The sequence below is a fragment of the Salmo salar genome, chromosome ssa12 (genome assembly GCF_905237065.1).
Source record: "Salmo salar chromosome ssa12, Ssal_v3.1, whole genome shotgun sequence".
NCBI lineage: Eukaryota > Metazoa > Chordata > Actinopteri > Salmoniformes > Salmonidae > Salmo > Salmo salar.
Window position 1 is genome coordinate 53,356,197 of NC_059453.1, and position 11,885 is coordinate 53,368,081.

Genomic DNA, 11,885 nt, shown 5'->3' on the forward strand with positions numbered 1-11,885 from the left:
GCAAGCAAGGTATTACATGTGCAACTAATTTTGCTATTGCAATGTACATTTGTTGTGCCACATTTTTTTTAATTAGTCCACTGTTCATACAGCACCAAAATGTTTTGTATGTCAGCAGTAAAGTTTTCAAGATATTGCATTTTGCATCATCATGTGGCAAGTGACAATTTTCTTCTTGAAAGTCCAATATATTGAAAATTTGACTGCTGACATGGAAAACATTTTGGGACTGTATCAACAGTGGACTGATTTATTTTTTTAAATACTCAAATATATTTTTTGGGAGTGGATTTCTACTTTAAGAACCAGGGTTGTATGCAAACCTTCAGAGTTCATTATTCACTGAAAAAATAAGGATGGAGGGGGTTCAATATGAGGACAGCATATTGTGCCTCTGTTTCTACTCATTGATCCTCTACAACTTTTTGATTCTTTGAATAGAATAGGCCTTACATATCCTCATACTGAGCCTCAAGACTGCAGCAAATCTTATCTGCTTGCATCCATGCCGTACTCGTGACCCTTTCCTAGCGAGTAATCGTGAGAATATGTGCATACCCATTCAATCTGAATGTAAAATGGTGCCTTCCAACAAATGTGTAGGAAATTGATAAATGAAATGTTGAAAGAAAAGTGCTAATTATTAGTCAAATAAAAAAGTCTGGGCCTGGGAGGATTTACAAGTCACATCCTAATTTAAAGGAGATGTTCGGTTGGCCATTGTAACAGGTAAACCCACTACAATAAGGAGGATATTTGTTTGGGTTCTGTACTACAACATTGCGAGCGCTGTTCGCGTACATACGCGCGATCCATATGTCGCGAGCTGGACTCCAATACAGGTGCTGATGATGTGTTCAAACGTACAGAAGTGCAGATAAATAAATTCACTTGAATAGTTACAAGTAATGTCAAACTTTATTTAAAGTGCATTGTCACAAGGTCTTAACAATACTCATTGACTGTACAGAGGGAATACATAATACAGAGATAAGAGACTTTAGAGCAGACTGATAGAAATAACAGAAGGGAGAGGACAAGGACAATTAATGGGATGTATTTAATGTTGCCTAATAAATCAGACTGTGATACCAATTATTGGTATACATTCTGAAGCAAATCAATGCAAAACTTGGAAAGTTTCCTTACAAGCCTGAATGTTGAATAAAATTACATTTGAACTTACTTTGCTGGTTGTCTTTGTGGTTGGTCCTTCAGTGGGTCGAAATGTGAGACAAAATATCCACAAGAAAGTTTTATTTAACCTACTTTTCAGAGACCAGAGTTTTAAAGTTGGTTTAGTAATACTTGGCTGTGGATATTTTACCTCACATTTCGACCCACTGAAAGACCAACCCCACAAGTAATCAGCAGAGTAGACTGAGTTCAAATATAATTGTATTTAATATTCGTGATCGACAAGGGACGTTTAGGTTTTTTTTCTATTTAATTGTACTGGCTAACATTACACAGCATAGGTACAGCGGGACTACTACAGTCAATTATGTATCATTGGATGCATTACCACACACACACACACACACACACACACACACACAGATAGTTTCCTCTCATATGTAAGTGTATGTTGACATGATCTTATTTATCTAATTTTACACCTTATTCATAATACTATCAAATAATGTATGTCGTGCAATAAGAAAATAGTTGCCTGCGGTGTCACCAATCTACTGTCTCGGGAGCACGCGATGCTCGTTCCCGTAAATATGAAATGTGTCATTACCTAGACTTTGCAAGTGGAGAATTTGCGGTGTAGCCGAATGAGCTTCGCGACCTACTCGCTCTGTCTGATGCGGCGGTTGAGTGTCACAGAAGTCCGGGGATTCACGTTGTTCCATCGGGCCTACTTCCATAATTCTCTCTGTATTGATTAAATACTTTTCTCTGAATAGTTAGACAAATATTATCGCCAAACGCTCAGAATTCTGCTGGAGAAACGGTGGGCGAGCCAAATTTGTGTGGATTTTTCCCATATTGTTCTCATCGAAAGCAGGGTAAATATCGCTTAAATACTCACACGACGTAGCAAGCTAGCAAGCTAACGTTACGATATTGTTTAGTTGGCTAGCTAGCTGTTTAAATTAATAATTCTTGCAATTTATTCCATCGCTGTAAATTGAAGACTTTACAAATGTCATTTGGAACGCAATTTACTTGGAGTTTATCGCGTTTTATTTTTGAACGCCGTGTCTTGGCGGAACAGAGGGGTTTTGGTTTTATTTAAGGTAGCATGGGAAGATGCACTGGTAGCTAGTTAGCCAGCTAACGTTAGCAACTAGCTAACTAGCTATTATAGAATACATAGCACAAGTTGCACGTATATCCGTCACCCAAAGACAATTTATTCGTTATTGAAATGTTAACTTTATTCAGATTGTGGGATTGTAGTAGCTAGCTGAACTTTGCAGCTAGAAATAGACACAAAAACATAAGCAAAAGTAATCATGTGATATATGGCAAATGATAGAGGCTGGTGGCTCTTTACACTGCCCCAGTAGTACATGTAACTAGCTAGCTAATCATTACATCATAGTAATAATAACGATCATATTTTTTTTCATAGACAGATACTGTATACCACAACCAATGATGTACACGTCATTGACCACAACAGCCTATTGCTTTCTTGGGACAGTGTTAAGAACATAGTGCCAGGTGATCAGATGGTGTAATAATTGGTTCAAAGTTCGTCAAGGAAAGGGGTTTGCCTGTGCGCTTTGGCCCCATCTCGCTTCACCTCCCCCTCTAATGCAAACAGTTAGGAAGCTTGGCCTTTAAATGTATTCTAGACTTTGAGATGTTAGGCTGTACTGATGACAGGGGCTGTAGTCTTAATTGATACCAGAGTTAAATGACATGCAGTCCTGAGCTGTGATGCTGTATAGGTGTGTGAACAATTGCTGCATTCAAAACAACTGGGCACTCAGAGAAAAACAAGCTCCAACTGGGAAAAATCTTTTGAAGGGTCATCCAACTTAGAATTCCAAGTCGGGAACTCGGGCATCTTTCTAAAGCTCAGACTTTCCAACCTGAAGATCCCAGACCTCATGATTTTACCTAGTTTTTTTCTTAGTTCCCAGTTGTCTTGAACGCATCGTATGTCCCCTCCTTCCTCAGAAGGTGCCGTGGAGGGCATAGTGACTTGTCATGAACGAGCCCGTAGAGAGCGGTGTAGTCTCGTTTGACGAGTACGTGCGTCAGAAGGCCCGCAGTGTGCCCCAGCACCGTATGAAGGAGTTCCTGGAGTCTCTGGCCAACAAGGGCCCCGAGGCACTGCAGGAGTTCAGCCAGCAGGACGGCGACACCACCACCATGGTGTACCAGCAGGGGGGCAACTGTGTCTACACAGACAGCACTGAGGTGGCTGGCTCGCTGCTGGAGCTGGCCTGTCCGGTAAGAGGAGAGACCTTATGTGGTTCCTCCAGTAGTTCAGTTCTTTTGAATACACCTCAGGCTGCGTTTGTGCCCTTTTCCCTCATCTAGTCTATATACTTTGAAGAACAGATCACTTTACCTAATTGAGAGTAAAGCCCAACTCATACTTCAACATTTGTACTACCTATCTTATTGCTGCTATCATTGTCACTTTTGCCCTGTGATTGATTTTTCTCCTGTGGATGAACAGGTGCAGGTGAACTCTGCACAGATCTCACCCCAGATGGCTGCTGGTGTGCACCAGGGGTCTGAGCAGCAGATACAAGTACAGGTGAGGCCTTATCGATTTCCACTCCATTATTTTCCAGACTGGACTCAATGGCCTCCTTATCGACATCCAAGGCCTATAACCAAAAGGATCAGTTGAAAATGCAATAGTCAGGGAAACACTGACCCTAACCACCCTCAGGCATGTAACGCATGGTGGATGTGACCGAAGTGTATGGTGCACTGTGTTTATTCTCCTTCCCTGTGTGGTCAGGTGCAGATCCAGGGACAGCAGGGTCAGACGGTGGACCTCCAGGGCATCCCCACGGCAGCACAGCTGGTCCAGCAAGGAGAGCTCACAGAGGAGCAGCACCAGCAGGTTACACACGTAGCACTCTGCATTATTGAGTACACACACTCACCCCATGTCCTCTACTAACCAGGTAAATGTGTTGGTTTTGTATACACCAGGCTCAGGTATTTGTTCTGTGGCTTTCAGATCCAGGCCCAGTTGGTGGCAGCGGTGTCAGGAGGTCAACAGATTAGACTACAAAGCGGTCAACAAATCCAGCATATTCAACTACAAGGGGGCCAGCAAATTCAGCTCCAAGGAGGCCAACACATCCAGCTTCAAGGGGACTTACAGGGTGGCCAACAAATCCAACTTCAAGGGGGTCAACAGATCCAACTTCAAGGGGGTCAACAGATCCAACTTCAAGGGGGTCAGCAGATCCAACTTCAAGGGGGTCAGCAGATCCAACTTCAAGGGGGTCAGCAGATCCAACTTCAAGGGGGTCAGCAGATCCAACTTCAAGGGGGTCAGCAGATCCAACTTCAAGGGGGTCAGCAGATCCAACTTCAAGGGGGTCAGCACATCCAACTTCAAGGGGGGCAACACATCCAGCTACAAGGCGGGCAACAAATCCAGCACATTCAGCTACCAGGTGGTCAACATATTCAACTACAGGGTGGGCAGCAGATCCAGTTCCAGACAGTGGAGGCCATGTCTCCTCAGCAGCAGCAGGGCTCTCCCCGGGAGGCAGAGAGGAGGGCGGGTACCAGCGTCCTCCAACCTGCCAAGAAGCGCAAGGTGGACGTCCCCATCCAGGTGTCGTACTCCCTCCCTCAGGGCCAGCAGGGCCAGCAGGTGGTCCTGGCCCTCCCCCAGGGGCAGGGGCAGCAACAGCAGTTCCTGTCCCTCCGGCCCGACCTGCTTACTGTGGACAGCACCCACCTGTACAGCACCACAGGTACCATCACAGGCCCTGCCGGGGAGACCTGGACCATCCCTGTGTACTCCGGGGGGCAGCAGGGGGGTGTGCATCACATCGCCATCCCTCAGGAGGCTTACAACACGATGCAGGTGTCCTCTGGTCACCACGACAACAAGGACAATAGGGTAGCCCACTCCTCATCGTCAGGGACTGGGTCCATCCAGTCGGGCACTACGGTGTCAGTCTCCGAGACGACGACAAACGAGGAAGTGGTGCAGACGCTTTTCCCGGCGCAGTTCATGAACGGGAACATCCACGGCCCTGTAGTGGTGCAGACGGTGGGAGGGGCTTACAACGCCACGCAGCAGCTCCACATCTGGGACCCCCAGCAGCAGCAAGAACACCAAGAGCAACAGCTCCACCTACAGGTCAGAACAGGACCTACATTACCTGGGTTAGACCTTGACTTTGTTTTTGTCTCTGATTCCTAGGTTTTCCACAACAATGATGTAGATTTAGGCTGTAGTCTCCCCCAGTTAAGCGGGGGATGATTGGCTTGACTAGTGTAACACTTCAGCCTATTGTGGTGTTTTGGAAGCAAATTTCCATGTCACTAGTTTAATGTCCCGAGTGGCGCAGCGGTGTAAGGCACTGCATCTCAGTGCAAGAGGCGTCACTGCAGTCCCTGGTTCGAATTTAGTCTGCGTCACATCCGGCCGTGATTGGGAGTCCCATAGCGCGGCGCACAATTGGCCCGGGTTTGGCCGGGGTAGGCCGTCATTGTAAATAATAATTTGTTCTTAACTGGCTTGCCTAGTTAAATTTAACAAATCCATATTTTCAGTGTTTGTGTAGAAATATCCAGTAATTTTGTGTGTGGAATTTTTCTACAATGAAGTCAACTCACAGGGTAAACCACAAATCGAAGAAGCATGGTGGTGTGCGTGTTAACATTTTAACTTCCTGTGTGTCTCCCTGCAGGGTCATGTGGAGTCAGAGTCCCAGGTGGAGGCCCCCCAGGAGCTGCTGCTGCCCGTCTCCCTGAAGCCTGAGGAGGGCATGGACGTGTGGCGCCTCTGGGTCCAGCGCAAGAACACAGAGCTGGACAAGGACGAGCAGAACAAGCTGGCGCCCATCGGACGTGAGTCAACACAACACAGACTCCCACTCACTCATTAAACCGCCCTCTCCAAGTATGTTTACTTATCCCTTTTATACTCTCCTTCCTGTCTGTCTTGTTGGTTCCGAATCCTGAGTAAATTCCACTCTGAATATTGACAGTTCTCTTAGTTGGATAAAAATGCCTTCTAAATGACCATATCCATCTGACCTGTGTCTCTCCCTGTGTCTCTCTGTGCAGGTCGTCAGGCACTGCGCTTCCAGGAGGACCTGGTGTCGAGTGCGGTGGCTGAGCTCAACGTGGCTCTAGCCCTTATGACCCAAGAGGCCCGGGGGTTGGAAGGAGAACAGTTTGAGCCTGACGCCCTCTACTACATCTTCCTGTGTATACAGAAGGTACGCGTACCACTACTACACACACTCTCTCAATGGAAGTCACATATCTGTACAGAAAGGACACATTTTCATATGACAACCTCAATACACACTCACATTTTCACTGACATCCTCAATATACTCACACACACACACACACACACACAGCTGTGGGAAAAAGTACCCAATTGTCATACTTGAGTAAAGTAAATATACCTTCATGGAAAATTAGTATTTGGTTTTGAATGTACTTAAGTATAAATGTACGTAAGTATAAATAATTTCACATTCCTTATATTAAGCAAACCAGATGGCCCCATTTTATTTATTTTTTAAATATTTACTGATAGCCAGGGGCACACTCCAACACCAGACATCATTCACAAACAAAGCATTTGTGTTGAGTGAATCCGCATGATCAGAGGCAGTAGGGATGACCAGGGTTGTTCTCTTGAGAAGGGAGTGAATTGGACCATTTTCCTGTCCTGCTAAGCATTCAAAATGTAACGAGTACTTTTGGGTGTCGGGAAAATGTATGGAGTAAAAAGTATATCATTCTTTTCTTTAGGAATGTAGTAAAGTGAAAGTTGTCAAAAATATAAATGGTAAAGTACAGATACACCAAAAAACAACTTAAGTAGTACCTTAAAGTATTTTTACTCAAGTACTTTACACCACTGCGTGCGCACACACAATACAAGATACTGACTGAAGTGTATTACAGTTGACTGAGGTTGTTAATGCCGTTCTCTATTTTCTGCTGGCAGTACCTCTTTGAAAACGGACGGGTGGATGATATCTTCTCTGACCAGTACTACACACGCTTCTCCCAGTGGTTACACAAAGCCCTGGACGAGTGGAGGCCTGTCATCCATCCACTAGGTAAGATACAATCGGTTTCTGTTTCTGGGTGTAAATTCAAGAGGGAGTATAGGGAAGAAACCGCTAAAGACCTAAGGGTCAAAACGTTGTAAAATAATATAAAAGCAAGTCTGTTTTTGTGACTTCTATACCCGAGTACATTTCTGTGTTTTGGGCTGCTTGCTGTCTCTTGAGAGGAGAATGTATGGTGATTGGCCACTCTGCTCTCTCCTCCCAGGGTACATCATTCCCAGTCACGTGACAGAGGAGATGCTGTGGGAGTGTAAACAGCTGGGTGCCCACTCACCAGCCACGCTGCTCACAACACTCATGTTCTTCAACACTAAGTGAGTCATACTGGACACATGATTCTTATTTCATACTCATCGTACTAATGTATCCTGTTCACCCAATAGACTTGTGGGTCATTCCATTGGATTTCAATCACTTTTTGACCGCACCCCTTTTGATTTGAACCAAACCTTCCATGCCTATTTGTCCCAAGTGCTCAGAAAGTTACTTTTTGGACCTGAATGCCAAATCATTAATGCTCAACGTTGACCCGTTTTGCATACCCCACCCGGCCATGAGACATCCATGTCTTCATCACTGGAAAAGATCAACGGTTGACTTTGATATCATTTAAAAGCTTACAGACACACGGTTGTCAAAATATTTTCTCGTTTCTGAAATTTAAATAAAATGTATATGCATATGTTGTAACTTAGATTGTGTTTTACATTATGTGAAGTGTTTGTTGTGCCCGCCTACTGTTGAAACACGGCATGCTCTTCAATACAGGGTGGCTGTCATGTTTTGTGTATGTCTGTTAATTGGAGATAGTTTTTTTGTTGTTGTTGATAATTGACATTCAAGGTAAAAAAAATAAAAATATTTATTCAACATTTTATGCAAGAAATTATAAAATAGTAAATTGTTTAACTTTTAAATTATATACAACTCGAACCATTTATCTTTTCAAGTGATGAAGACATGGATGTGTCATGGTGTGGTATGAAAAATGGCTCGACTTTGAGTTCCTCCATCTCCGAAATGTTTGGGCATTCAAGTCCAAAAAGTTACTTTCTGACCGCTTCTACCATGGGCAAATACACATAGAACGTTTCGTTCAAATCCAAGGCGGTGCGATCAAAAAGCGATTGAAATGAAATAGAACGACCCTTGTACTTGCCAAGTCACAATATAATTGTAATCCTATGTAGCTTTCATGTGATCAGGCCTAGTGGCTGTTTTGATGGATGCAGGGTAGCTGATGTGTGTGAATGCCGGGTTTTGTCTGTTGGATGTGTGTGTTTTCGTGTTAAACGATTCTCTCTCCTGTAGGTATTTCCGTCTGACAACGGTAGAGCAGCACATGAAGGTGGCCTTCTCCAAAGTGCTGAGGCACACGAAGAAGAACCCGTCCAACCCAAAGGATAAGAGCACCAGTATCCGCTATCTGAAGGGCCATGGGCCCTTAGGAACACACCATGCAGGGCAGAAAGGTGAAGTCATCTTTAGAGTTCATAATAAAGACAAATTAAGCTTTGTATATTTTAGTCAGACTGGATTTCCATTTTCCCAGTCACCGACTGACTGGTATTGGTCAGCTATGTGTTCCATACATTCAAAACTTTCCCTTTGGGGCAAATTCTTTTTGCCTCTCTGACCGACCCAAGTTTGTCAACATTATGAGGTCCATAATCCCCATCACTACTGGCTGATGATCACCTCTGACCTCTGTGATGTTTGAACTTTGCAGTGACCGATGACATGTATGAGGAGCAGGCTGAGGATCCCGAGAACCCTCTGCGATGCCCAATTAAGCTGTATGATTTTTACCTCTTCAAATGGTGAGTAATGACCCCCCACCCTCCCCTATTCTCAGTACATTTCTAGTCGCTAAGAGGATGCCCTTGCACAGGGTGACGTTTCCCATGGTGTTAAATACACGCCAGAACATGCATCTTCTACAGGAGCTCTTTGATGCATTTCTAATCAACGTCTAACCCTCCCGTCTCGCTCAGTCCCCAGAGTGCTAAGGGGCGTAACGACGCGTACTACCTGACGCCAGAGCCCGTCGTGGCGCCCAACAGTCCCATATGGTACTCCACTCAGCCAATCACGAGTGAGCAGGTGGAGCACATGCTCACACGCATCATCATGGTGCGGGAGATCCAGGAGGCCATCGCCATGTCATCGGCCAGCATGCACTGAGTGGGGGAGGGGAGGAGGAACTGAAATGGACACACTAACCCCCGAAATCAGCCCTCCTCTCTCTCTCAAGTGTTCATCTTTGTGGTACCTCCTTCACTCAGTAACTAACTCTAAGGACCTCCAGTGGCCTCAGTCTCAACCCATCACACCTGCCAACCATAGGAGTGGGGGAGCGACTGATAGTGTTTACAGAGTGGACTTATGGGCCTTTTTTTAAGGAATAGACTCCTGCGTTTATTCATCTAATGGCAGTTCAATGGCAGTTATGTCACCCTCAATGCTGTTATCTTTTTGGGGATGGTCACACGTGTACGTAAGTCACCACTTCACCTAACCCCCCCACCTCACTTCACCATAGAATTGTTTCCTGGACTGACGAGACGAGTGAGATGGATTTTGACAAAGTCACTAAATCAGAGCTCATCATGTACTCCTGTAGGCCGTTGCAGCCCCAATAAAGATGAAATGGTCAGAAATGGATGGTGAAATATCAGATATATATATTCAGTCATATAAATATATTATACACATAGTGAGTTCAGAAAGTATTCGTACCCCTTGACTTAGTCCACATTTTGTTACAGCCTGAATTAAAACGTTTATTTTTTTATTTTGAATCTCACACTTCTACACACAATACCCCATAATGACAAAGTGGAAACATGTTTTTAGAAATGTTTGCACATTTATTCAAAATGAAATATAGAAATATCTCATTTACATAAGTATTCACACCCGAGTCAATACTTTGTCTAGGTACCTTTGGCAGTGATTACAGCTGAGAGTCTTTCTGGGTAAAAGGCGCTGCATGGTCAAGCCATACAGCATTAACTGCAACGCGGCCTCCGCAAAAGTCAGAGCAAACATTTTTTGCTCTTCGCCGAGCTGTTGTTAGGGAAGTGAGTTTGTTTATACAGGACCTCTCGCCCCCACCTACTGTCATCAGTCATGTCAATGCGGAGCTATACAGAGCCCTCCGCATTTTTAAAACATTTTGAGAGGCGTATAGCGATGCAGTATGGAGCTTGATTTGGCCTCTGGACGCTTCAGGAGACTGCCCTAGCATCACACCCTCCATACAAACTTTCTGACCACATTTTCGGATCAAGCGTAATTTGGCTTCAAGTCTTTAAGAACTTTCCACACCTGGATTGTGCAACATTTGTCAATTTTTACTTTTCAAAATTATTCCAGCTCTGTCAAATTGCTGGACGGCCATTTTCAGGTCTTGCCGTAGATTTAAGTCCAAACTGTCACTTCGACATTCGGGAACATTCACTGTCTTCTTGGTAAGCCAAAACAAATGGGTTGAATACTTATTGACTCGAGATATTTCTGCTTTTCATAATATATTTGTTAAAGTTTATAAAAACATAATTCCACGTTGACATTGTGTGTGTGTGTGTGTAGGCCAGTGACAAATCTCAATGTAATAATTTTAAATTCAGATTGTGTTACAATGTGGAAAAAGTCAAGGGGTGTGAATACTTTCTGAAGGCACTGTACACTCCCCTACGTATTTAGTTGGATAATGATGCTAAAAAACAAAAATGATTAATTTGGCTCTGTATTCTAGCATTTTGGATTTGAGATGTTTCATTTGAGTGTTTTCACGTTTTACTGTTTAGAAATGAAAGCACTATGTATCTAGTCCCCCAATTTTGAAGGTGTCATAAGTATTTTGACAAATTCACCTGTAGTATTAAAGTAATCAAAATTGTAGTATTTGGTCGCATTCCTAGCATGCAATGACTACATCAAGTGACTACAAACTTCTTGGATGCTTTTGCGGTTTGTTTTGGTTGCGTTTCAGATTATGTTGTTCCCAGTAAAAATGAATGGTAAATGTATTGTGACATTTTGGAGTCACGTTTATTGTAAATAAGCTTATGTTTCTGAACACTTCTACATTAATGTGGCTGCTACCATGATTATGGATAATCATGAATGAATTGTGGATAATGAGTGAGAAGGTTTAGGCAACAAGATCATACCCCGAAGACATTTGAACCTCTCACCATGACCAAGAAGAGAGGTTAGCATTTTTGTCGTTGTTGAGGAGCATCGTTCACTCCTCATTATTCAGGATTCATTCATGATTATCCATAATCATGGTAGCATCCACAATAATGTGCTGTTCAGAAACATATTTTATTCTTACTTACAATAAAAGGTGACTCCAAAATGACACAATACATTATTCACCATTCCTATTGGGCAAATCACAACCAAACTGCAAATGCATCCAACAAGTTTGTAGTCACTTATGAAAATACCTTCAAATAAAAGGTGGCATTCTGTACTGTCCCTCATAACATTTGATGTCATCCAAGATGCTAGAGTATAGGGCCAAATGTACATATTTTAGCTTCACTGTCCAAATAAATACGTAGGGGAGTGTATATGGAAATGTACCCCCTTTAACATGTTAGCCCT

At 43.6% G+C, this 11,885-nt stretch overlaps 1 protein-coding gene across 2 annotated transcripts; it reads left to right on the forward strand.

Annotated features, from left to right (window-relative positions):
- Positions 1-1,707: 1,707 nt before the first annotated feature.
- Positions 1,708-9,925, forward strand: LOC106565142 (transcriptional regulator QRICH1). 2 transcript variants are annotated; one of them, XM_014131928.2, is made up of 12 exons: positions 1,708-2,015; positions 3,139-3,414; positions 3,647-3,727; positions 3,938-4,042; positions 4,163-5,305; positions 5,859-6,018; positions 6,238-6,392; positions 7,139-7,253; positions 7,471-7,579; positions 8,577-8,737; positions 8,995-9,085; positions 9,260-9,925. In XM_014131928.2, exons 2-12 carry the CDS (start codon positions 3,169-3,171, stop codon positions 9,447-9,449), a joined length of 2,556 nt encoding a protein of 851 aa, XP_013987403.2. In that variant the 5' UTR covers positions 1,708-2,015; positions 3,139-3,168; the 3' UTR covers positions 9,450-9,925. The 2 variants fall into 2 exon arrangements, with proteins under 2 accessions (XP_013987403.2, XP_013987404.2); XM_014131929.2 differs by having other exon boundaries at positions 3,944-4,042.
- Positions 9,926-11,885: the final 1,960 nt, after the last annotated feature.